The following is a 26,792-nucleotide window of genomic DNA, read 5'->3' on the forward strand; positions in this document are numbered from 1 at the left end:
CAAGAGCGTATGACGCAATGACTTTTGTCATTTTGCATTCATTTGAACTTGTCAATACTTCAAATGTGCCATTTCCTTCTTACGATTGGGTTTGAAACAATGCAATTGCATCCTTGAAATCAATGATTTTCCAATTCAATCATTTTGATTACACCCTTTTATATATATATACTTTGTAAAAAAAAAATCAAATATAAAAAAATCTCCACAGACACACACTGTGCCGCCCCACTTTTGCTATCTTCAAGACATAATTCATGCATGTACAGTACAGGAAGTGTGACTCCATACTTGAGCTGGATGTCATCAGACTTAATTAAAACGTCTCCATCCTCTCCAGTGGTCGTTGGGAGGCTGCAGGTTGCAGGTTCCACAACAGCCAAAATGCCTAATAGGCTGAGCATGGCCCCTGCTCGGACCCGGTAGGCTGCTCCGCCATAGCAACTCCCCCTGACCCCTCCCTCGCTGAGCCCCAGCCAGCATCACCCTGCACACAGCTCAGACATATTTGGTCCTCCGGAAGCGTGCGCGGCTCGGGTAAGCCAGTCCCTTCATAGCACGGCGGCCACGTATGGGTGGAGCACACTTTCGATTTTCATTTTTTAAAAGATTTTTAAAAAAAAATGCATTTTCAAAGCGTTGCCCGGTCGTCGTCATCAGCCGCGAAGAGCTCGAGGTGGGGGGGGCGGCCGTAAAGTTTGTCCTGCTGGCGCTCGGACCCTCGGCTTCTAAAATGGCTGGCTGGAGGTTCGAGGAAGAAGCAGTGGTGCGGCAGTCTACCTTCCTGCACACATAAGCTGTAAATATAACTCTCGTGTGCATGCTACTTGTCTGTCGGCACGATTCGTTAGTGTGCCGGCCGGCGACGTCGCGGATTCGAACCCTCGTCACGGCGCACTGACAGCTCGCACCCTGGACTGTGCATAATGGCGTCCTGCTATTCGGCTCGTCTCTTATCGCCTTCTTCTCTTTTGCGACACAGGCAGAGCCACTAACACGTTTTATTCTAATTTCATTCCCACGGTGTGTTTGAATAAGGAAGTAGGAAAGACGACATTCAGCGTGCTTCGGCGACACTAACACACCACCCCTTTTCGATTTGTTTTTCGACGTGTTTCATAATTTAACAGAGTGTCAGTGAACGTCACATTTGATAGGATGTCGTGGAGTTTGGTGAGGTCACGTGACGGGCTCATTAGCATCTCGCTCACTGAACTTGACCCACATATGTCTCCTCGCTTTACGACGGCGTTCCGTTACTACGGTGACGACGTAACCCAACGTGTACGGAGGTCGGAACGCGCCATAGCGTATCAGTAGTTCTCATCGATTTCGTAAGTGTATGACTATAAAATATAGATAACAAATATTTTAAAAAATCTACTAAAAACCGCAGGCTATGGTGGTAACCACACCAATGCTTACTCAGTAGTTAAGGAAAGGTTTGTATTTAAAAAAACAAAAAAAACAAAACATTTTTTGGTCATAATTATAAAACACTTAAGTGCTACCTGACCACATAATTCGTACGCTGTCTTGTACTATGCTCATACATTTTTAAAGTCATAAAATCAGTCAGTAAATATTTGTATGAAATACACTCCTAGGTCATGATTATCAAACACTCAAGTGAAAAACGTCAAGTAAAGTAACTCAGCGTACCTTGTTTTTGCTAACGCTTTCATGAAGTCATAGTTCCTGTAAATATTTGTATGAATGCTTATCTAGGCCATATATATAAAGAATGTAGATAACTCAAAGTTCCTTCTTGTGCTGTATTTCTAAGAGTTTTTCACACTTGCTGATCTTGGTGTTTGCCAAGGGGCAGCGCACTAAGACGACGTGCAAGCTTGTCCATATTGGGAAGTTTATCCCTCGCAGCGAACGAGGAAGGAACAGGAATATTTCTTGCTGCTTGGACGCTGCATGCTAAGTGCAGTGTGAAAAAGGCATTTACATTGTACAGTACTGTTACTAACCTACGCCAATGCAAAGTACAGTGGTGCACGTACCTTCTTGAACTGTAAGTATGGTGCTCACTGATCATGCCTTTTTGTAGTATGGGACAACATATTCTTACCTGTTGCGCAAACTAGTTTATTGTGCGCCATTCCTACCCTCGAAGTGTTGTATGTCGGAGCCGTCTTAAACCCTGGACCCCTTCAACCATCTGGACACACACTTATTTAAAATGTTTGTTTTGCTGTATTCATTTGACTCACTAATGCGTTGTCATGTTCTTAAATTTAAGATGTCTAAATGGGTATGAACCAAAATGGACGGTCAGCTGGCTACAGTCCTGTCAAGAGGCAGCCCAGAGGTCCAAAATGGCAGCCTGCGTGCAGAATCGTACAAATTGCCAAGCGAAGAGCCAAAGAGGGACCTGCAGGGGGCAGGTTTGGACACGACCGGGGCAGGTAGCCTCAGGTTGTGCACCGTCAACCAGGATGCTCCGTCAATCAACAAAAAAAAGCCAGCGGAGGAAGGGACTTGCGAGCCTATTCCGCAGGAAATGAGGGAGACTCATGGGCAGAGGCAGCCAATCAGAAACCAAATTATGGTTCCTCCTCTGTGCCGGACGCCCAACGACGACCCCACCGCCAGACCCACCAAAGACTCGCATTTCCGTAGTGCACGAAAAACAAACCAAATATCTATCGTCAAGACCAAGGACCTGAGAGGAGGGTCGCACGCTAGTGAAGATCAGTTGGATGCTGCGGTTATATTATTGGGTCAGGAAGTGAAGAAAGAACATTTAGAGAGGCAAGTCAAAGACGCTGTGAAGGACCTGGCCCGGTCGGAGGAGCAGAGCGAGCCGCTGGACTTGAGTCTCCCCAAAAAAAGAGAGAACCGAGACCATAGACACGGACGCTTTCTGGATGTGTGCGACAGCTTGCTGATTATGGAGGTGGACGAATACGAGGGTGAGGGAGACCGGGACGTGGTGGAGGAAGATGAAGAGGAACTACCGTCCTTTTACCCCGCCTCCGTCTACACCCAGGACCTTCTTCTCATCGACGACCAGGGCATTCCGTACACACTCAGCCCAGACGGACTAAGGGTGCCGCAAGTGGATGTCACCGCCGCTGAGGGTGTGGTCGAGAATGACGGGGCTTCGCAGTTGACCACCTTAGCAGATCCTGACCTCAGCCAAAGTTTGGCTGATGCACTAAATGCACCTTCCGATGATGTGATGCCTTCACGGATTTCCGAGTCTCCGTCTCTGACGCCGCAAGTCTTTAGCGGTTTGGATACCAATTCCCCCGAAGACTCTAGACTAGCCATCCCCAACCAGCCCATCCAGGTCGTCACCACGCCTTCCTCCAGTGCTCCCATCCTGCTCCCCTCTGCTCCACTGAGTCTTTCTCTTCCTCTGTCTGTCCCCCCCAACACTGTTGATGCTTCTGCCCCAATGTTCCTCCTCCTTTCCTCGGGTGGTGCTACCTCCACCCCTATCGCCATCCTGAACCCCTCAACCGGTCAGCTGTCCCAGATCTCCCTTCCTCTGGTTTCCGGTAATACCATGTCTCACCCTGTTTTAGGACTGGGCTTGAACAACGCCCCTGTGATACTTTCAGGGGGATCCGGCAGCGTCCTCGCCTCTAGTCTGTCCACCGTTTCCTCTTCACTCATTCCTACTCACATCGACTCCCCTGTTGGAATTGAAGCCATACATACCGAGCAGGTCTCGAATGAGAGCGATAAGCCATCATCTCTAGCAGCAGCCGCTGCTAATTTGGCGCCCGAGCCCTCAGACGCCCAATTGCTAGACCCCAACCCCCTCGTGGACTCTGAACGTTTACCCCTGGATGACCACATGTACTTTTCCAGTGCCGCCGCTCCTCCCTCGCTGCCTAAACTGGAGCCCCTGGATCCGCTGGACCCATTGGACCCCCTTTCTCCCTCCGAGTCATCCAACGACCCTTCTGCCCGGCGGGTGCTCTACTGTCAGCTGTGCCCACGGATTTTCTTTTACCTCTCTGATCTGGAGCGCCACGCCATCACGCACTCGCAGAAGAAGCCTCACGTTTGCCAGCAGTGCGGCAAAGCCTTCAAGCGCTCCAGCCATCTGCAGGTCAGTGCTGAGAAAACATGGCCACAAATCAGGAAGCGTTATGTTGAGGCCTGGATTCAGGCCATGCATGAGCCAAAATAAATCGGAGACTAGAGCACATTGACTCGATGTTTACAATTTGGTTTCATCATCTGATGGTAAACGTTAGCCTACAGCTGTCAAATTGAAAGCTTGCGTTCCAAATTTGCTTCTTCGCGTCATATGTCGTGGCGCATGAAAGTGTTTTACAATTTTTAATCCGACACCTGTTCAAAAATAGTGATCTAGCAAAAGCAGGCCAATTATGTAATCCGATAGACTGAAAATCAACATTTGGGTTTCCACGCAGAACATGCTAGCTAAAGGACAAGAAAAGGAACTCGCATACGCTCTAGCTTCACTCTTTGTCCGCAAACAAAAAAATAGAGAGTAAAGGAGACCTCTGCCTCAATTGTTTGTATTTTCTGGTTGTATAAAAGTTTTGTTTGATTGATTGATTGAAACAAACACGGTTTCTGTTGCTCAGTTTCTGGCTAGCAAACGTAGTGACTAGCAATATTTATGCTGGTTATGTTTCATTTTGAAAACTCATTAACTCTGCTGTCGTTGTCTTCTTTCTTTTCAATCGAAGCATAACCTTAAAAAAAAGCATTCTGTTACACCCAAAGTGATTTTAGTGGTATCACTCTGAAAACAAGTTCAACCCCCTCGTGTTAGCTTTTAGCATTAGCTCGTCAACCACCCCTCTGAACTGGATCTGCTTTTCTTCTGTGATTACCAGCTATAGTATAAAACATGTTTCAGCTGTCGTTTGGTTTTCAGACAACTCAGCTAGAAATAAATTCAACTCATCCTCTAAATCATGGTAACACTGTATTGTATTTTGGTTGAGCTAAAAAAAAAAAAAGGTCTTGTCCTTTATTCACTCCTCCAGAGACACAAGCACATCCACACGGGTCAGAGGAACTTCGTATGTCCCATCTGTGCCAAACGCTTCAGGGAGGCCGGCGAGCTCCAGCGCCACCAACGGGTTCACACGGGCGAGAAACCCTACCAGTGCCAACTTTGCCACACGCGCTTCGCCGAGCGCAACACACTACGACGCCACACCAAGCGCAAGCACCCCTTCCACCAAGTGGCCGTGGAAATGCTCAACGATCGCGGTGTTCGTCACGATGAAGAGGAGGAGCCTGCCGAATGGTACAGCTCCACTGTGTCTCATCTCGAAAACTCTGATTCCGAAATGGAGACTTAAAATGTCCCAAACGTAGAAAAACGGGAGCACTTGCAATATTTATATTTATGTTTTGAAAACAACTTTATTTATATGAATGTATGCTATTCCCGTCATTTAAAGACCCTGTAAAGTGAATTCTGAGATTTGTTTCTGCAAAGTAAATTTTTATATTTAACTCGTTCACTGCCATTGACGAGTATAGACGTCAAAAGGTACATTTGTTTTACCTGGACTGGCAGTGAATTAATTAATTGAACATAGTTGCTGACGTGCAAAAACTGACGGAGATATATCTTTTTTTCATCATTTTTCTGATTTTTAGGGCGTGGCCAAAACAGCTCAATAGTACACTTTGGGATCTGGCATCGCCCCTCACCTAATTTGTGAGAACTTGAGCACCTTTGTTTGCCTCAGCAGATACGACTTGCGGTTAGCTCGCCAGCTATGCCTCCACCCCCTTGAAAAAAGGCATCTTCGTTTCAGATTGTTAGCTGGCATGGCTGTTTTAGAGCGCCTCGTTGTGAGACATGAGTGTGCGCACGACACGGAGAGAAGGCGGTTTTAAAAGCGAGGCAATGTTTGTTTTTGTTTGCAGTCCGACGTGACAGATAATGTGGGGAGAGGGTTTCTGCGCTGTTGTGGCCAGTTTAGAGCGCCTCGGTGTTGCAACGACACGTTGGAATTTATCCCAACCCATTAGGGATATTTGGCATGAGATGGATGCTAGTTCAAATAGCATCCATTTTTTTCCAGGTGGTAGTTGTATTTGATTGACAGTTGAGTGGACATTAAGCATACACGCCCACAGCATTTGTGAATGGCGACAGCGGCTTGATTTTTTTTTCAGGATTTTGAAGCCTGATTTCATATATTTCCCAATATATTTAATCCTTCAAATTGAATCTTCTCTGTGATGTCTAAAAAATGTATTTTCACTTTACAGGGACTTTAATGGCCGACAAATACTTTAACATTAGCTTTTGGGCTTATTTTGACAGCTCAATACTGAAATTGTGATTTTGTTGTAAATTGAAAGCATGAGATGTTTCCACGAATTTGCATTCCCACACAATCAATGACGAGACCTTAAAGTGCTTAAAATGAACTGAAACTCTACTCAGTGTCTCCTTGTATTAAACAAGGAGAGCTGCACTACCTTAGTAGTGAAATCTATATTTCTTAACAGAACAGAAACACTGTGAGTCATTTGCACTTGTATTATTTAGCACAATATTCACTTTTTTACATAGTGAATTTAAAACAAAAAAAAGCTTTCTATATTTTGTTGATTTGATGTATTTAATACATATATTTCAAGACCAAAACGAGTTATTCCAACACATAATAAATATATATATATATATATATATATATATATATATATATTCACATTTTGTTTATTTGTGGAGTATATTCAATTGTATTTAATACAGTTTGACAACTTCTAAAGCAAGTCTTTGCCCATTTTTTTTTCTTGCACGTTTACACAATATTAAAAAAGAAGCTCAAGGATGATTGTCTAAACAGTTCCTGCAAATACACTTTAGTTGTCCCTGTATGATAACATTTTTTTTTTTTTGGACTGCACTTTTACTTGTCCTCTCCATTCAGTCAGTCCGCAGAGGCCCCTCAAACGCTGCACAGCCCCGAATAGTTATTAAATACTTTTTTTATTGCTCAAATGACCCCACTTGGTCGTTGTGGCTGTCCCATCGAGAGGAAGGTGTTAAGCTTGGCTTTATTGTACTTTGGCAAACAGACTTTATAGCAGGGCAGTGGAAGGAGAGGCAGGTGTGTGTGTGTGCGCGCACAGAGAGCAAAGGTTATAACAAGCTCTCATAATAGATTGTGGTTGTGGGTGTGTGTGTGTGTGTGTGTGTTAAAATGTAATATTTAATTGAATGTGTGACCGGTTTGTGGGCTCAGTTATTCACTGCATGCCGCCTTTACATTTAGGAACGATCCAACAACTTACATCATTCAAATTCTGCATATGATGACTTCTACATCGCTGCTAATTATATTATATAATGAAAAAAAGAAATGAATGACCCCTAGGTTGATGACTACTCATAATGCACCAAAAACAATGCGGCAACGATTACCACCACTAATGAGTTCCTTTGGCGATCTCTCACTGTTATCATAACAATAAGCACAACATCAATAGGAATGACAATAATAATAATGTCTGGTCCTTTGGTGACTTTCTCGGTAATAGTAGTGCAAAGTAGTCGTAGAAATAATGATAATAGTTTCTGGTTCTTTGGTAGGTGACTTGAATGTAAGTAGGTGATTTCCTCATCATAATCATGATTATGATGAAGATTTCTTGTATTTAGATATGCTGTAAAAAAAAAATCGAGTGAGCTTTTTTATTAGTGTATTTACTAATTATTTACATTTTTTATTTATCAAGACTTATTAGTTAATATTTGTCTACACGATTAATGGTTTTATTTATGCAGACTTTTTAATGCATTTTTTTAAAATAATTGATGGTCCTTAGATAGGAAACTGTAGCATCACTCAGTCGAAAAGGTTCTCAGTACATGATGATGAAAAGCAACTGTTCAAACCAGCTTTGTGCAAACAAGTGTGTATGCGCGCGCGGGCGCGTGCGCGTGCGTGGCACGAAGTGTATAAACGGCATGAGGAGCTTTACGCTGCCAAGGCGTTGAAACGCAAAATGTTGGAGACTAGTGCAACAATTGAATTGATTGTCTCACTGTGTGACATTCAGTCTACTCCGTGACATATTTGCTGTTTATCGGCTCTGACGGTTTAAAAACAGACGCACAATCTGCGTGAACCTGAGAGTCTAAATTCAGGCGGAAGGGAATTACCCGTCTTGGTAGTGTTCATTTTGACCACACGAGGGCGCACTTATATCAGTGATGTTTTAGCGTCTCATCAGGCTCCCTATTCTTAGAATGATTCTCCACTCAGCTTCTGCACAATGTGTCATATTAATAAATAATCATAATAAAAATAAATTCTAGTGATTGATTAACATTAGTATATTTTCCTCCCCGCTACACGCTAATCCCTGCTGGTTTTGCAGCAGGGAGCACGCTGAGAAATGTTATTACGCCAAGGAAAAGGTTAAAGGTTAACATCGCAAGGGTTAAAAGCAGCATCAACATCGAGGGAGTGTTTTTGTGGGAGCAAAGAATAATGCTGACAGGTGTTAAACAGAGAGGTAGTCAAAGCTGACAAGCAATTCCATCACATTTAATGGAAATGATGTGCATGGAAAGATTTCATAGGTGTATGTTATTCAGGTGAAAAACATAAAAGGGTCATTTCAAATGGCAAGGTCTGCAAATTAAATCAAACCTTTTGATGCATGTTCCATTTTGCACCATGGGAACCGTAATTGACCAATGCAGTGTTCCACTCTTGATTACTGTACTGAAAAAAATTGTGGTTACCACATATACCGGCCAGGCAAGAAGTTCAAGGTTCAAATCTCAAGACATGGCATTTTTCTCCCCTCCCGCAGTTCAAAAACTGGAAATCACCAAATTGTCCACAATGCCCTGCGATTGGCTGGCAACCAGGACAGGGTGTACCCTGCCTCTTGCCAAAGTCACTTGGGATAGGCTCCAGCTCAACCGCCACCCTAATGAGGACAAGCTCCACTGGATCAAATGTCAGTGACCACAGTTCTGGTGCGGCTTGCCAGAACCCAGAGCAAGTCAAATATTTGCACCCAGTGGCAGTTTCTGCCATGTGCACTACAGTAATCCTTCGTTTATAAGCAAAATCCACAAAGTAGTGACAAAATATTTATTCATTCATTATGTATGTTTTAAAAATTTCACACATATACCACCACAAAATATGCATGTGAGGTGCAAGTATTATTTTTGTCCACATTAAAAGGCAGGCATGGTGACATGGAAGTCATCTGAGGAGAAAGTAGAGTTGGCTGGATGTTAACTAGCTAAACTGTTCGCCAGTCTGTGTCGAGAGGCCACTGGTAAGCCGCCTAAAATGTCCTCGTGTTTACTGTATTTTGTTTATTATGCTGTAGGCTATTGTGTATCACACACACCAACACTGAACATTAACACACTCAGCGTCATGTACACTTTGCCGATTGTTTGAAAAGAGAAGAATGGAGAAAATTATTGATGCCATCTGTGTCAAAAAAATGTGATAAAGGCCTGGAGACAAGTGAGCAAGGAGCTTGGCGTACCTAGTATGTTTTACTAATATATTTATTTATTTTGTTAAACAGCTGTTGAACTTTACTGTTTAAGTTCGTTCCTTATTCACACGAGGACTATCTGTTGAAACCTAACCGGGTAACAGACTAATAGCTTCGTAAACGCGTGCAGAACATTAACTCGGTCTCACACTTGTGACGTCACTCTGCGACACCTCAGTGGTGTGTCAACGAGTAACCAAACAATTATTATTTTTACATTACAACATTTACCAAGACGGAATTATTGTTTACATGAGCTTTAGCACAGTGTCGGCAAACTGAATGCGATGTCGAGATCTTTTTTTCCTTTGTTTTCTACCGGAAACGCGGTCGACGTCACAAAGTGAAGCCCCTCCCCCTCACCGTGAGAGCGAATGAGCGTCTGCGTTGCGAACACCTCTGCGGGGAAACGATAGCGAACTAAGTCAAGCTGAACGCTCAAACGGATTTGGCGTCACTTTAGCAAAAAATATAAAACTTGCACTTCCCTCCTCAGTCACTTTATTCCGTCTGAGTCAACGGTTACGCGGAGCAACATGCAGTTAGGAAACTCGGTGACTCCCGTTGTGATGTGACGTTTGTAATCATGTTGTTGTTGTCTTGTGACGATTACAATCGCGCTGAGGTTTTTGTTGCAGAGTTTGCCATTGTTCTGACCTCTCTCGGCCACCGTAGATTTGGCCACAGTGCAACATTGCAGCCACCCTGATTCCGCACGTCATTTAATTGTCCATGTCCCTAAATGCGCGCATACAATACTCAACAGATAACATTTCAATTAATTTCATTGGAGAAAGCTGCTTTCAGCTTGATGAATGAAAGAATCAAACCCGTGAGCCTAAACCCCACTGTATTTTTTTACACCCCCTCGGACTCCCTCAATGCTCTCTAGCCTATTTTCCCATCATCCCCAGCAGCGCTCCCACACTCTCACCGTCATTACGACTTCGCTGCCGCGCGCCCCCACACAGCCACTTCAAAGCTTTGCTGTGCCTCATCGTCCACAAGCCGAAGCCCCTCGTCTGCCTCCAGTCCTCTCCCTTCCTTTACCACCACCACCCTCCTCCTCCCCCCGTTGTGGCCTGCTGAACCAGCACACACAGCTCCGTCCATCAAAGAGCAGGAACAGGTGCTCCTGCCACGTCCTCACTTCCCCCACTTTACCAACCCGAAAGCAAGCGCACGCGTGCACGCACGCGCACACATTGAGAACATACAGTATGCAATGTCAGTTTTTTTGGACACGGTAAAACGGGAGTGATTTAGTTTCGCATCTTTACTGTAACTGTAACTATGCGGCACAATTTAAAGTACGCCCACACCCTCGGACATGCTCACATGCACGCTCACATGCGCACACTTCGTTTAGACAAGAAGATAAAACATTGCCGATTTAGTTGACTTGTGTTGCAACCTTAACAGTATAAACCGCGTATGACACACACGCACAAGCGCACACGGCAGTCAATCATTTTAAGAGGGGTGACCCAAAGGTATCCCGAAGGCAGCATATGAGCCTTGCTGCACTTCAACCATTTGAAGCGGGTCCAAAACGCTCCCCATTGGCCCCGCGGTAATAAAACGTTTCTCCGCGCCCAGGTGTCGCTGCCTCGGTGGGTCACATGACACACAGAGCTTGGGCGATGCGTTAACTTCGTGCGATAAAGTTAAAAAAAAAAAAAGAGATAAATAATTATTTTTTATAAATTTCTCTACGGAAAAGTCAATCGGAGAGTCAGCAGATGTCAGAGGTGAGGATGATGACGGGGGGTGTATCGGCTGTGGTGGGAGACATGGCGGGGTGGGCAAGGCCACGGTGTTGTGGGGCGGGAGGCGGGGGGTTGACAGTCTCTCACAGTTGGCACCAAGGACCCATGATGCTTTGGGGCAGAGCGACTATCTGAGCTGGACGAAGTTAGACGGAAAAGAAAGAAAGAAGAGGACGCAGCGGTTCCGAAATAAAGCAGCAATGAAAGCGCGGCCATGAAAAGAACATGAAAGAAGGAACTCGCCACTAAACACGCGGCCACTTAGTTGCTCTCTTCAGCTGCCCTCCTCTTCCTCATTCAATTCTTTTCTTCAATTTCATCCTAAATCAACTCCAGTTCAGCCACCCCGAGGGGCCGCTCATCTTCTCTTTTCACTTCCTGTAAGTATTTTTTTCGCTTTCATTGGCAGCCCGTGTTGGCTCAGATTTTATTCTACAGACGCCACACTCGTGTCTTTTTTTGTTTTATTGAAGAATAACATGCCAATGGCCATATTCTCTCTCTTGCGAGTGTTTTGAGAACCGCGTGGCAAAGACTGGTCTTAAAAAAAAAATCAGAATATTTGACTGAATTTAAGCAAATTCATCCACCAATAGAATTCGACTAAGTTAGCATAGCTTAGCTTAAAAAAGCTAATATTTTACAAACTTTAAGAATGATAATCTGCCTATGAAATTTGACTAAGTTAGCATCGCTAGCCTAAAAAAGATCGCTGTAACATTTGATTGTATTTAAACAAATTTAAGTCATCCGCTTATAAAATTGGGATGAGTTAGCATAGCTTGCCTAAATAAGCTAATATTTAACGAACTTCAAGAAAAATCATCCACCAATAGAATTGGACTAAGTTAGCATAGCTAGCCCAAAAAAAGCTAATATTTTACAAAATCTAAGCAAAATCAGCTACCTGTAAAATTGGGATGAGTTAGCATAGCTAGCCTAGAAAAAGCTAACATTTTACAAAATTTAAACAAAATTATCCACCAATAAAATTTGTCTTAGTTATCGTAGCCATTCTAAAAAAAGATCCCTGTAATATTTTCCTGAATTTAAGTGCTATTTTCCGCCAAGAAAATTTGACTGCGTTAGAATGACTAGCCTAAAGAAAAATGTCCGATTTTTTTTTGGATATTTAGTGAACAATTCTTAATAGAAGAGGCCACAAGCTGTTTAATGCCGAAGTAAAGGTCAAAGTAAACATGTCAAAGAGAATTACATGCCCTCAAAAAACTTGATAGACCTTAATATTAGCATTTATATAATAGATTTGCATGTAGAAATGACATCAGTACTAAAATTTAAGAGATTTATGTCAAATTGGCACGCTCGGCTTGTAATTTTTTTCCGTCTCGGCTGTCTACGCCACTTTTTTTTTTTACGTCAAACGCGAGCTCATGTGTTCACCTCCACAAAATCGAAAAATACCGTGCTGATCGTTTATCCACTTACACAGTCAGAAGCGGACAACAGCATAAATGCGCACACAAACCCCGACTAGTTGTATTTTGGACGTTTAGCTACGCTAAAGTTTTGTCTCATCCCATACCACTATAGACGGCTAAAGACGTCAAAGAGACATTTTTTTTTTTTTACTTGAATGGTAGTGAATGAGTTAAGGTCCATTAACTAAAGCTAATGGCTAACACTTCAGATGGAGCTATCCAATAGCATCTGTATGGCGCTGTTTTCATGCTTTAAGCACGGGATATTTGAACGCAAACAAATATAACAATACACACAGACTAACATTCTTTATGCTCCTTGAAAAAAACGCAAATATTTGTGCAGCTTGTGAGGCTCTTCTTTGTTTGTATCTGCCTGACTGTAATTGTCATCATTCGCTCATGATTTGCCTTCACGGGCCAAATCAGGCCCCCCGAGCCGCAAGTTTGACCCCTGTGAACAAACATAAACGACAATTCTCACTCGACTGTTTAACCTTCTCCAATTTATTTCATTTCGTTAATTCAGGCTGACTGTTTTTCTATATTGTAATGTCTTTCCTTAACACAGTCAGAATGCTGCTGTCGTGCCTCCTTTCTTCTCGTCGTAATGGTCCTCGTGTTTATTAGCGGCGCCGGGTGGGCCCGTGTGACACTCCGCGATCACGACAGGCTGTCTGCAGGGACGACTGCCGATGCCAGAGTTGGCTCGTTGCGTCTCTATCTGCGCGTTTGCGTTGGCTGTGCCTCTATCAATATCACTTTGTGTCGATCAGTGGATTTGCAAGCATTTGCCTCTCTCACTACGCCGCTTTCCCCGCAGTGACTCACACAAAAAAAAAAGAAGAAGAAGGTTGCATTCATCCTGGTGGACACACACCAGGTAGTCCCACTTGTGTCTCTCTGCCGCGCCGCCCTTCAGAGCCGCCATGACGCTGCTGGCCTCCGAGAGGTCACTCCTCATCCGGAACAAGTTCCGCTCAGGTGAGCATATGGGAATGCAAGCAATTAAGTAGACCACGCACTGCGGAGAGTTGAGCCCCCCCCAGCCCCTCCCCTCGCCAACAAACTGTGGGGTAATTGGCTACATTAGCATCAATATGTCGAGGTGAAGGTGAGTTGGATGTTCAGTCACATGGGGCGTCGTGTGATCAATAGCGTCAAGGATTCGAACCGCGGGGAATTGATTTAGTGACTGCTGCCACGCTGGGATTCCTCCAATGGAGGCTTTGTGTATTGCTGCTTGACACTTGAGAGAGACGCATTGCATAACGAGCCCACTAGAACAGAAATGAAAGAGTAACACGTTACTCAGTGCCATTTTGAGTAACTCGTAATCTCACGTGCTACTTCATCTGATTAAAGTTACTATACAAAGTATTAATGTGTTACTTTGTGACGTTGCTGTTAACGACGAGTGGAAAAAGAAAAAAGGATCTTGGACGTCTTTAGCCGTCAATGGCAGTAAATGAGTTAAAAATGCACTTTGAATAAAGTATTGGCAAAAACGGTTGTCTTATGTCAACCAGCGCTTTTAGCGTAGCTAGTAACTAATAAGGTAACTTAGTTACTTTTAAAAATCAATCAGTAAAGTAACAGGTATTTTTTTTCAAGGTAACTATGGCAACCCTGACCATAAAGCAATGTTCAAATCTTGTCAAGGGGCAAATGTCAGCCTTTAATTGAACTTAGAAAGTAATGGGAGCTATCATTTGATTAAAAAGCTTGCACGCAAGAAGACGTGTTCAGATAGAACCAGACGGCTGGTCTAAGAAGTGTTCGGCGAGGTCATCGAGGGCCAGTTTTCTGGCCCCGTGAGGACCCATTTGAAATCTGATTGGTTAAAAAAAAAAAAAAGCAGCCGCATTGCTATTATCGTTGAAGTTGCATCAATCGGCTTTCGTGATTCTGGGAGGCAGATTAGAATGGCATGGCAACACAGAGGGACTGAACTCTGATTGGACAATCAAATCTAGCATCCACTTTTGCTGAAAGCGGTGCAGCTAAGAGAAACATTATGAAATGAAGAGGTCAGCCGCATTCCCAGAATTCCATAGGCTTGATTTGACGAGCGCTTCCTGCCGCTGTTGTATCGTCAGTGGGCAGCTGTTGTCTTTTCAAAGGGAGGAAATGACGTTGTGGACGTCGAGGCTGTCCCCAAGGTGTGCCAACACCTGCTGGAAAACGTGATTGCTGGCTTGGGGGGGACTTAAGGGGAGCGCTGGAGGAAAAGGCAGAGGGTTGGCAGCTGCTCTTGTGTGTGTGTGTGTGCCGTCATGCATGTATAAGAGGTGAATTCCGAGACACGAATATCACTTTGAACACCTCTCACCGGGATGATTTGGCTCAACACGTGTTGCATATAAACATGCTTGGCCCTTGCTTCAGGAAAAGCCGTTTAGCTTAATGCTAACCGACAATGCAAAAAGCCATTGACAGGCTAATGAATAGAATGTTTTAATCTTTTAAGCAACATATGTCGATGTGCACGTGTAGACGGAAAATACAACAATAATCGCAGGCATATATTCTTTATCCTCTGCGACGAATGAATAACGTTACGGCAGCTGACTGAGAAGCTGCGACCGTTTCCATGTAAAGTCGATCTGCATGTCTTCATTTTACTGGCTAAAGGTGGCCATCGAACACACACCAGAAGGAGCAGCTCAATGTCCGTCGAACTGAAACAAAAAACAACAATTCTTTATTTTGAATTTAATTATATCACTACCGTTTAGTTTTATTTAAAAAAAGTACATTGTTATGACTTGCTTTTTTTCTTGCAAAAAAAAATATAACAAAAAATAATATTTTTTTTCTTTTTTGGGTAGGCTGGAATTAATTACTACTTTTGATCCATTCTATATTTTTTGGGGGTGTGTGTACATGTGAAATGACCCAGCCAGTCAAATGACTTCATTTGACTTTCCAATTCAATGTCAAAATCAACAATATACACAATTTTGTCGAATTCAAATTATTTTATTCAAATTTGACTGTCAGTCAACCAAATATTTGGACTGATTTTTAATGAACTGGATTTTTTTTCACTACAGGCCCCGCCTCTTAAATGCAAATATCTAACATAGTCACATTTCCCACAAATTATTACTAGCTTTGTTTTTGTGTGTTCAAATATGTTCTCATTGTGTTTTACAAGAGCTGTGTTTAAAGCATGTTGGAGCGTTGAAACTACATAAAGTATTTTCGGACACGGTGACAGTTTGAAGGCCCAGCCTTGGGCACCTTGCCTTTACATAATGCTCATATCCAGAATTAAAAGTGACTTTTTTTTTTTTTTCCGTGCCTTGTTCTCCTGGTACTGACATCAAACTGAAGTGAGACGTCTTTGGGCTCTTATAAAACATTTGCTCAACTTTTTTTCTCATGTGAAGTCCACAGAATGAGTATGGTTCTGGTAGTAACAGCGAGGATGACGTGAGGGGGGTTGCATGAGGGTTCGGGACAGCTGACTGGGGTGGGGGATGGCAGCTGACGGAAATAGACATAGTGAGAGATAAATAGTCACTGGCCTCCGAAGCCCACCCCGGGCAGACCACGCCCCCCCCCGCCCCCCTCCCCTTGGTCAGGTCTCACCCAAATGTATCATTGGCGTCACCTGTTTGTGTGTGTGTGTGTGTGCGCGCTCAACGTTAATGGACAAATTGTGCGCGTGTGCGCGCAAGCATTGCAAAGTCATTAAGCAATACGAGCCAGCTTCTCATCTTCGCCTGACTCTTCTTTCTCTGTCAGTGTGATTTATTGATTGGACCGCTGTTTACTTGTCATTCCTCACGGAGCCGTTAAAGCCAACGATCATCCCATCGATGCAAATGCATTACTCATCTTCTTCTTTTTTTTTTTTTTTTTTTGTCTTTCAGTGCTGCAGTTGAGGATTCAGAACCGAAGGCAGAGTGAGATCAATGCAGACTCGGGTTTGTTTTTATGTGGAACATTGAACATTTGTGACAAATTCGTTCTCTTATTTTGACATTGATTCGAACCCGATCATTCCTCTAAACCAGCGGTGCCCAAGAGCATGTTTCTCCTACTCCAACACACCGGATTTAAATGATCAGGATTATTATCAGGCTTCTGTAATGCATCAGTGAAAAAAAACTGACTGCTACTATTACTACTATGACTTGGGCTGTAGCCATCAGGCAAATTGCTCAACTTTTATGAGAGTCGTTTTCTCATTTGCAGTGGCCAAAAAATGGAATAGCAAAATCCGTCAAACTCCGGTTGAGGTAAAACGCAATGATAGTAAAGTGCAAGTTGCCAGATAAGGACATAGTGATTCTGAAGGCAAAACATCGAGGTCAAATGTAGTAGAAAATGGTATTTGAAATAAAAAAAATAAATAAATAAAAATAAAAAAAATCGAGAAAGCCTAAATAATAAAAAAAAAAAATTTTATTAGAAAGGAGAATTATTAATGAATTTTTCACAATTGAATGTGTAATGGGCTTTTCTTTAAAAAAAAATAAATGTGGAAAAAAAAAACAAAAGGAGATATGAGAACATTCAAAATATTTAATGTAAAATTAAAAAAATGTGTTCAGAGCGTTTTTTTTTTACAGCAACACAATTGGACATAATTTAAGAAAAATAAGTGAAAAATGCAATTAAAAAAATCTAACAAGTCTTTTGAAGTACTACAATAATTTTTTAAATGCGTGTTTATGTACTTCCGAGTCGTCTTTTGGCTGTTTCATCGAATTACAGAAATTAAAGACTGTCGCTTGGAATACATGATATTAAATTATTGCAAAAAAAAAAAAAAAAAAAATCTTTGCAAGGGAACACAATTTTTTTAACCTCCATGTCATCTTCGGGGCTCTCGACTTCTCCATCTCACTGCAATGGAATTTACATTTGAGTTTTTCTTAAATGTTGGTCAATTTATTTATTTATTTATCTTTTCTGCAGGCTTGAAATCAACGAGTTCCCCTAAAAATGAACAAAAAGACAAGAGTGAAGCTCTGGTGAGTTGTTTTATTTCTTTGTGCAAACGCATTTGCATTGTTGTCAGTCGGAAAAAAAAAAATGACGACGTGTTTGCCCGACTTTGCTGCTTCCTGATGCAGCGTCTAACTGACAATGTCGCCGCCGGAAAACATCAGAAGATGCCCCCTGGTGGAGTCGCTGCTGGAACTGTGCAAGGTGATGCCCGGACAAACGCATGCAGCACAATGTCACACACTTGCAAGCGTACAGGAAGTGTGCACACGCGGTCAGCTGTCATTTGAAAACAAACGTGACCTCTTCGAGGCCTTCAACGCCGTGACGACAGCGCACAAAATAACCTCTCAGAGCTGTTACTCACGTCTCTGTCAGGCGTGGCGTTCAAGGACACCACACTTTAAAATGCAACTGTTTGCCATTTGATTCAGTTTGGTTGAATGAAATAATTTTTCCAGATTCAAATTGACACGCGTGATTTATCCTTTGCGGGCCACATAAAATGAGGTCGCGGGCCAGATCTGGCTCCCGGGCCTTGCGTTTGACACCTGGGAATTAAGGTGATTTAGCATAAAACGTGCTATTAAATTGTGTGCATCTTTTATGCGGTCAACTTCGCTGCTTCTCTGTGACTGCTGATCTTCACTCTCGTTGAATGAACCCCACAGAGAAGATCGAGTGCGGGGCCTCAAGGCAGAAGAAGGCTCGTCGGGACATAAGAGAGGGGATCCAAGATCCACCTACGCCTGTTAAGCCCAAAGACAAAACGCATCTTGACAGCTGTTAGTTACATACACAAATGAGCGCACGTTGGCCAACAAATTCCTTCTTTGCGTTCTCACGTCTTTTGGCTTTCATTTCCACAGGCTCCTCCTCGTTCCCGCCACCTGCTGATGTCTTCAAAGACGACATCTCCTCCTGCTCCTCGTCTTCTTCGGCGAGTGAGCAGCGCGTTGTCACCCGACCGGCGGCCTCGGGCTTCCCTTCACCGACGGGGCTCTCGGATGACCGATTACTGAGTGACTTGTCATCGGTGGGCCACAGTCCGGTTCACGTTCAGGTGAAGAAAAAACTTGTGACTTCTGACAAGCTTCCGTGTCGACTCAGACTGACATCCGTGTTCTCTTTTAGTCCGGTTTGGCGTTGCTCCCGGCAACCGAGGGCACCCAACCGCCAACCGGCGTGCCGCTATGCGAAAGCACCTCCATTGCAACCTCGAGTCGACCAAACGGGATCTTTCTGATTTCCCAGACCACGCCCCTGCTGCCAAAGGTACAGTGAAGGTTAACGTGCGCTCACATATTGATACGGCCTCATAATAAGTGCGCGCGAGTCGATCTTATGAATAATGCACGGCGAAATTGCTTTTGAATTTGCACGCTCTTTAATCAGATGAATCCACAACGACGCGACGTGACGATCTCCACCTTAACAAGATGCTCACGCTTCCGCTTTGTGAACTCGACCTTAAGCTGTTACGCATTCATTACTGTCAATTTGCACTTGTGAGCGCTTGGCGTCTATTTGCCCTGCGGGTTAACACGTCCACACACAAAACAAGGTGGCTGCTGTGTCAAAGCCAACACGGCGCTGTCATCTGTAGATTTGTGAAGAGTTTAACCTCCACACGGTGCAAACGCTGTCAAACAACACAGAAACAGCTTGACATTTCTCCCGCGTCACATCTCGCAGACAGCTCGGCCTCCCAGTCCTGCCTGTTCGTCTTCCCCGACGTCCGCCTTCAACCTCACGCATCTCGCTCGCTCACGGAAACCGCGGGACACCAAGCCCAAGATGAAGAAACTCAAATATCACCAGTACATTCCTCCCGACCAGAGAGGGGCGTCTGCGCCTGGAGGTAGAGTATTGCTTTGAATGTCTCTTGGCCAAAAATCGGACACGGGTGCTTTATGCGCGGTGTGTGTCTTTTCAAGATGGAGGAGCCAAACAGAAGAGCCTTCCTACCCAGACATTAGACGCTGCTAATTCTCATCTCCTCAAGCAGCAGCAAGTCTTTCTGCAGCTGCAAATCCTTCAGCACCAGCACCAGCAACAGCAGCAGCAACAACTCACTGCGGTACCCAGGTAGCAACAAACATCGATTAAAATCGATGTATTTCTTTATTTATTTCGTTTTTTATTTTTTATAAAAATGAAGCTTCAAATCTGCTTCATGAAGCAGTTCTAGTATTTTTGGACTCCTGTAGATGGCACTCTCCGATCAACATTGGGCTGAAAGCACACTGACTTGTCATTTTTTTAAACCCTTTATTCACGCCACAGGTGTCAAACTCAAGGCCCGGGGGCCAGATCTGGCCCGCAACCTCATTTTATGTGGCCCGCAAAGGGCAAATCATCTGCATCAACTTCCTGTTTCTAGCACATTTTCTTCACTTTGAACAACACTGAGATATGAGATATTACCATTTATTTGTTACCAATCCTCCCCTTTTAAAATAAATGGAAAAATTGTTGAACAATTACTTACTAGCTTCTGATTTCAAAACTGGCTTTCCAATCAATTTATATGGGTTCACAGTCATACCGGCCCTCTGAGGGAAACCACATCTACGATATGGCCCGTCCACAAAAATGAGTTTGACACCCCTAATTTAAACCAACAGTGCCATCTAGAGGACTCAAGAATACAACAACTGTTTCATGAAGCAGTTTTGAAGCTTCATTTTCCCATCACTTGTTACAAGCTTGAATAAACTTGCAAGTCAAAGTCCCGCTGTACTTGAACGAGCTGGCAACTGAAGAAGAGCAGTGAGATGTTTGTGGTGAATTAATGGTTGCAATTTGTATTCCTGTAGAGAAGAGAATTCATGTGGAGCTCTGCCCCTGAACCCTCAACCCGTTCCTGCTGCCACCAACAGCACGCCAAAGGACACTAACAATGCGTCCAAACTTGAGCTCCTCCCCGCTAATCTTGTTGATCTCAAAGTAAGAGAAGCGACGGCGTAAATCCAGAAATATCTAAGACCTCATCAGTCGTATTAGAAGTTAATGCTTCCGACAACCTCGGATGACCTCAAGCGTTTTGCCCTCCTCAGGTGTCAGAGTTGAGGCAGCAGCTGCGTAAGCGAGGCCTCCCCGTCTCCGGCACTAAGCCGGCCTTGTTGCAGCGCCTTCGCCCGTTCCAGCTGCCCGCCTCGTGCGTCACCCCTGCGCCCCTCTGTCAACTCGGGGGCAGCATGGAGCCCTTGACTCCCTCTCGCCCATTTGTGGCCCACCACAGCCCCAGCTCAAGCTGCAGCTCCGGCGACTCACCCGGAAGCAGCCCGAACCAACAGACGTACATCCCGGATCACGGCGTCCCGAACGGCATTCTAAATGTCGTCCCCAATGGCCTCTCCGTCAGTCTGTCTGGTGAACAGTGCGGTCCGCTCAATGCTGTCTTCCTTGCTCCTGCCTGCACCGCCTCCGCAACTCCAAGTCCCAGTTTACCCATGTCGTCCTCGTCGCCCCTGCAGTGCGGTACCACGTGGAGGACTGAGCTGGGTGTGGAGTTGGACAGGAAAGAGAGGATCAATTGCAGGGCAAGGGACGCCCCTGGCAACACCGGCCATGAAGTGAGTGGAAACATTTTTGGTCTTTGGATTTTGGTGGAGATTTAGGCCCAATCCCATTACTTTCCTTTAAGAGAGCGCTTCTCAAATAGTGGGGCGGGGCCACCTGGGGGGGGCGCGGTGCGATGATGAGGGAGGCACGTTTAAACCTGGAGAACATTTTTTTTTCCCCGCCATACAACAAAAAAAGTGTAACTGCACATACACACCTGTAGTTGGCAGTGGCGCCCTCCTTGCCCATTTTGTGCAGCGAGTATTAACTCTACGCTGTCGATTTGTTTTGCAACAAAAATGCTATTATTTATAGATGACGAGGCATAAGGGGTGAGATTGAGATTGGGCCTTATACTACTCACAAGTTACGGATACAGAAAGAACGTTAAATGCACCGTAACCTTTCCAGGTGCGTTCGTTTTTTCCTTCTCTAAACTGTCCAGCGTTTCAGGGCTTTTTGGACAACTTGCTTTTGTCTAAACAAGGCACCAAATGACAAAATTCACAAGAGGTATTTGATCTATGAATTGAACAAAAATGCGTTGGTTTCAGTTCGAATTGGTATGAGCTCACATTTGTGAGGCTTGAAACCGGATGTTATCAGAACAAGGTGAGAACCGAACTTAAAGTGGCCGTCCATAAAAATGCATGTCAATTTAAGAATCACACATAGTGAATTTTGCCATTTAGCGTCTACAAGAACAGCAACTTGTGCAACAAGTACCAATTAACCGTTGGGACGCCCTTAAGTTGAAGAGGTTGCCAGTGCATGTTGGGTTCATCCTGAAATGTCACCGGGAAGGCGTACATCTTTCCTACCGTTTTACTCTCTGCCTATCTGCCAGTCTTGTGCAAGATCCCTTCATCCATTCCTGCAACAGGAACCAGGATGCAGGAGAGGGAACCGGGAAACGGATACACAAACCGAGGTGTTGTTCACGCAGGTAGCCCAGCAACAAGTCTTTCACAAATATGCGCCACGTAGACCAAACGTCATTCATATTTTTGACCCGCCCTGCTTGAAGGTATTCTGTTCACAACCTTGGTCCGGCGACATGATTGGCCGAGATTTTGAGCTGCCAGTGCAGATCACAGCAAGTCCGGTGCAGAACTCGCCTGGGATTCGCAGCTTGGAGGAGGAGTTGCAGGAGGCGATCCAGAAAGCACAGGTGGGTCCATTTCAGCGAGCAGAAATGGAAAAAGTACTGAGTGAAGAAGTAAAACTATTCATGCAGGAAAAGATTGATAGAAGTAATTGATTTGAATTTTTTTGTTTTCTCGTCAATAGATGGACCCTCGACAGTCGATAGATGACATTCTGGATGAGCCCGTTGCTTCCGTTGGTGAGTTTCGCATTCATAAGAAAATAAACCTCAAGGTACCAAGTCGCTTGATTCATTTTCTGCCTTCTTTCCTAGACTCTGTCAACAACTCCGTTCACAAAACCCCGATCCCGTCATCTCCTCCTCCTCAAGTGAATCAGTCCCAGCAGTCCCAGCAACAAAGCTCCAAGGATAGCACCTTCCTGCCTCTCTGCTCCTCGCTTCTCCTGGAGCTCCCGCCGTCTCCCGCCGTCATCCCCCCGACTCGCGCCGTCCCGGCGCCGGCGCCGCCGCCCATTTGCCCCTCCCCTCTGCTGCAGTCGGCCGGAAAGTCGCGCAAACGTCGAGCGCAGGCTATGTTCGACGCCGCCGACATCCTGGAGACGTTGACGTCCGGCTTGCGACTGCTCACGCCGCCGCCGCCTCCCTTCGTGGAGACCGACTTCGGTCTGGATTCGGATCTAAATATCAATCGGGTGTTGGATCTGATGATAGAGCAGTGGTGAGGAAGTGTCTGAACTGGTTGTGCAGAAGCCGTCCATCAAATCATAATCTCCCCCTTCTTTCATCTTTTCTTGCTTCTTTCCTTCCCTATTATCCCGCCGAGTACGCAGATATTTTTCTCCCTTCGATCCCTGCCACTTATACCAAACAGCCATATTGCGTCCCTCCTCCCTGATTCGCCACCTTCCTTCTGCCTTTCCAGTCTTCTTTTCATCCTTCACATTTTCTTCTAACATAACAAACTCTCCCCCCTTCCTTCCTTTCATCCTTCCAGATACCAGCAATCCCTCCCACCACAAGTTCCCTCCCGTCCACTGCATGTAGCTTTCCTCATCGCCATCACTCTTCCGCCTTCCTTGGTTCTTTCTCTTCTGCCTTCCTAACTTTCAACCTCTCTCTTGACCTTCCTTTGGTAAATTCAGCCTTCCTGCCATCCTCCCCAATAGTGTACCAACAGTTCCTTCCTTTCTTGCTTGCTTCTTTCTTTCCTTCCTTATTTCTTTCTTTCCTTGCTTCCTTCCTTCCTTGCTTCCTTCCTTCAATTAATCATGCCCCATCCCATCCTTCCCATTTTTCCTCTAATCGGCGATATGCAGTATGCATCATTCCTACCTTCGTTCCTACTTTCTTTTCCTTCCTCTTTCCGTCCACTATGCTTCCTCCCTTCTCTTTGCCGGATGGAAAGAAATCCATCCATCACTGCTGTCAGAATCATTGACTCCACGCAATGTCGAGAGTTTGATTCATCGCAGTGTTGAACTCAAAAAAGCTTTTACGGGAGAAACACACACAGGGTGTCCCACGAAATGATCTCATTCTTTGACTGACCATTACTCCTATATTTCATTTGGATTTCAATATTTACTGACGAAGATACAAGTCTGATGAGTTAACTTGGAGAATACAACATTAGATTTTGATCGAATGGCATGATAGGAAATATTAGTCTTCTCCTCGTCTAGTTTACTCTTCCCTGCATGTTCACAAATGTTCCAACTTTCCATAATTTTCTAAACACAGCTAAAAATATGGACCAATGGATTTGAAAACATTGTGGAACATTTCACGAGGAATTATGAGATATGATCTTCCATTTTCATTTTTCGGCAATGACTATATGTGGCGTAAGAATTATCAAGGGATATCAATCATAATTTAAAAAAAAATTGGCATGTGGTCTGGGGAACGTGCAGCACATTTTTTTCTACTTCTAATACACTTGATAATCCATTTTCGAGCTTCAAAAGTTATTTGTACGTTGGCCATTTTTCAGTTACAACCTAAATTTGAATATTTATTCCGTGAATTTTTTTTTCAATTATTCCCAAAATTCTGTTCTTGTAATTCCTTAGATTTTCATGGCTGCAATGATTCCTGTACTGTATGTCGATATTAAATTTTTTTTGGGGGCGACGAGATCTAAAGCCGCATGTTACTGGATGACATCAGCATTTTTACATCCTCGGATTGGTTGGTCAGAGCAAAAGTTGTTATAACTTACGTCTACCAGCAAAACACGTCTGTCGCAATCCCAATACTTATATTTGCACCACAAACAAAAACAATAACCACATTAACTCATTTACTGCCATTGACGGCTAGAGACGTCAAAGATCCATTTAAATTTTTTTTTTTTTTACTCATCTGGTAGTACATGAGTTAATAATGGACAGTCGAAGAGTAACTATATAATTTGGGGACACCTTGTAAATCTTCGTAAATAGCGAAGGTTGTTTAAAAGCACTTGAACTCGACCAGAAAGCACAACAAGAGCAACACACGGGTGGATTGACACTCCACAGCACCATGTTTGCACAGCCAACAAAAAAAAAAAAACTGCTACTGGCACATTATCGCAAACATGCATCCAACATGGCAGCACTGGGACAATGTTGCTTTCTGACATCTCCCTCCGACAATGGAAAAAAAAAACTGCCATGGTCCCAGATCTGGCTGCTGTTGAGTTGCAGCCATTCACAAAGCCTTTTTGGGGGGTGTGTAACAAACCAGACAGGGCACACGCAGCTTGAGCGTGGCAGCAGATCTTCATCTCCATGCCAGACGCACAGTCGGCATGCAAAGGGAGAGAAAGAGCTGGCAAAAGCTACAAAACAAGCAGCGCGCGTGTAGGAGAGTGATCATGCGAGCACACGCGTGTGCGGACGTGTACCAAACGCTGCTTTCTGTCCCCGTGCGCCAACACAAACGGCTTCCACGTAACTGCCAAATGCACTTGTTCTTATTAGTTTGCTTACATTTAGTGTGTGGTATGAAGGGATACAAATAGAACAGTGGTTCTGGGTCCGCAAGAGATTGTTTAAAAAAAAAAAAAATATTTTATTTGAATCTGACTTCCCTTTTTTTAAAGAAAAAAAGGTGTGTTATCAAGGGAATAAAGTCCCACTTCTTTTTTTTTTGCAGGGAGAAATATCGTTAGCCGCTAAGCGTTAGCCGAACATAATTCAAGGCTTGGAAAAAAATTGCGGAGCAGTTTTGTGAATTGCGAATTGATGAGCAACTTTCTAAATTTGTGGCGCTATTTTTTTTTTTTTTTTTAATTGGAGGATAATCCAAGCAAACTGAAGCAAGAAGTTTAACAATTTATTTATTTATTTTATTTTTTTTAAGATCGACAACTATTATTGTACAAATCTCAAAACTTCGGAACCACTGCTCTATAAACCACTACTGTGCGAAGTGCAATACGACAGCCACTGCCATATGTGAGGTGACGTAATTTTTTTGTCTGATTTTATTTTTTATTTGACCGCAAATGTGACCGTGTAGGTCTGTGAAATGATTCGCAGTGGAATTGCGTGCAAAGGCGACGCAGTCCTACGTGTTTATTTTTGCTTCTTGTACAGCTTCTATGACAGACGGTAAACAACGCAGTTGCATTTGCTTTGGTGGTTATGACAATCATAGCCATCGACGAGCATTTCTGGCTGCATGTACAAACAGGAAAAAAATTTGAAATATATATAAATAGAAAAACTGTCAGGAGAGTAAGATGCTACCTCCTGTGACTTCCAGCGCTTTTATTTTTCCTACGCCGTCTCGTTCCATGTTGTTTGACCAGCATAATTCAAATTCTCATGATGTATTTCCCTTTCTGAAAGATGAAACAATTTGCCAGCGTACACGTTTGATATGTGTTCATTTCAAGCTGAATGTCACAAAACGAGACCGGGGGCAACTTTTTTTTTGCTGCTATGATTTTATTTATTATGTAACTTATTGATGCCCAAAAATGCATTTAAAGCATTGAGAAAATTAAAGTCTTAATAGATTTTCCATGTGTCTCCACTTTGTTGGTTTCATCTAATAGGCAACTGACACGTGATACAAAATCGTGGTGATGGGCTTACACAATATTTTTGTTATTTTTTAATAATAATACACTTTTTTTTTTTTAAATACTGTTTATGTTGTATATTTATATTGTGTGGTGTTATAACAGAAACAAACAACAAAGTATTCTATAATAGTAAATGCCTCAAATCTGATATGTGAAATGCAGGATAATGTATCATAATGGTGTCATAACAGTGTTTTGATTGCGTAATTATACTATTGTTTTTTTAACCTATTTTGACAAGCAATACAAAAGGTTTGCTATTAACACAGTGTTACAAAATTACTCAAGGAAGAATACGAGGCGGCAACTACATGAACATTATGTACTATTATAGTGTAATTACAGTGTTACAACAATGT

General features: G+C 43.7%; 2 protein-coding genes across 4 annotated transcripts; both read left to right on the plus strand.

Moving 5' to 3' along the window:
• Positions 1–397: 397 nt before the first annotated feature.
• Positions 398–6,621, plus strand: LOC148328709 (uncharacterized). 2 transcript variants are annotated; one of them, XM_088305769.1, is made up of 3 exons: positions 398–537; positions 2,252–4,075; positions 4,989–6,621. In XM_088305769.1, the coding sequence occupies exons 2-3, from the start codon at positions 2,276–2,278 to the stop codon at positions 5,307–5,309; spliced, it is 2,121 nt and encodes a 706-aa protein (XP_088161895.1). In that variant the 5' UTR covers positions 398–537; positions 2,252–2,275; the 3' UTR covers positions 5,310–6,621. The 2 variants fall into 2 exon arrangements, with proteins under 2 accessions (XP_088161895.1, XP_088161894.1); XM_088305768.1 differs by having other exon boundaries at positions 523–799.
• A 4,758-nt stretch (positions 6,622–11,379) lies between these two features.
• On the plus strand, positions 11,380–26,369 carry LOC148328710 (uncharacterized). 2 transcript variants are annotated; one of them, XM_088307792.1, is made up of 16 exons: positions 11,380–11,656; positions 13,542–13,702; positions 16,600–16,653; positions 17,651–17,706; positions 17,809–17,884; positions 18,352–18,465; positions 18,550–18,743; positions 18,815–18,955; positions 19,376–19,541; positions 19,618–19,768; positions 20,500–20,629; positions 20,740–21,258; positions 22,095–22,193; positions 22,275–22,418; positions 22,538–22,592; positions 22,668–26,369. In XM_088307792.1, the coding sequence occupies exons 2-16, from the start codon at positions 13,648–13,650 to the stop codon at positions 23,075–23,077; spliced, it is 2,364 nt and encodes a 787-aa protein (XP_088163918.1). In that variant the 5' UTR covers positions 11,380–11,656; positions 13,542–13,647; the 3' UTR covers positions 23,078–26,369. The 2 variants fall into 2 exon arrangements, with proteins under 2 accessions (XP_088163918.1, XP_088163919.1); XM_088307793.1 differs by having other exon boundaries at positions 22,131–22,193.
• The last annotated feature ends 423 nt before the right edge of the window (positions 26,370–26,792 follow it).

The sequence above is a fragment of the Idiotropiscis lumnitzeri genome, chromosome 10 (assembly GCF_059441095.1).
Source record: "Idiotropiscis lumnitzeri isolate Australia: NSW breed Sydney's pygmy pipehorse chromosome 10, RoL_Ilum_1.0, whole genome shotgun sequence".
Lineage (NCBI taxonomy): Eukaryota > Metazoa > Chordata > Actinopteri > Syngnathiformes > Syngnathidae > Idiotropiscis > Idiotropiscis lumnitzeri.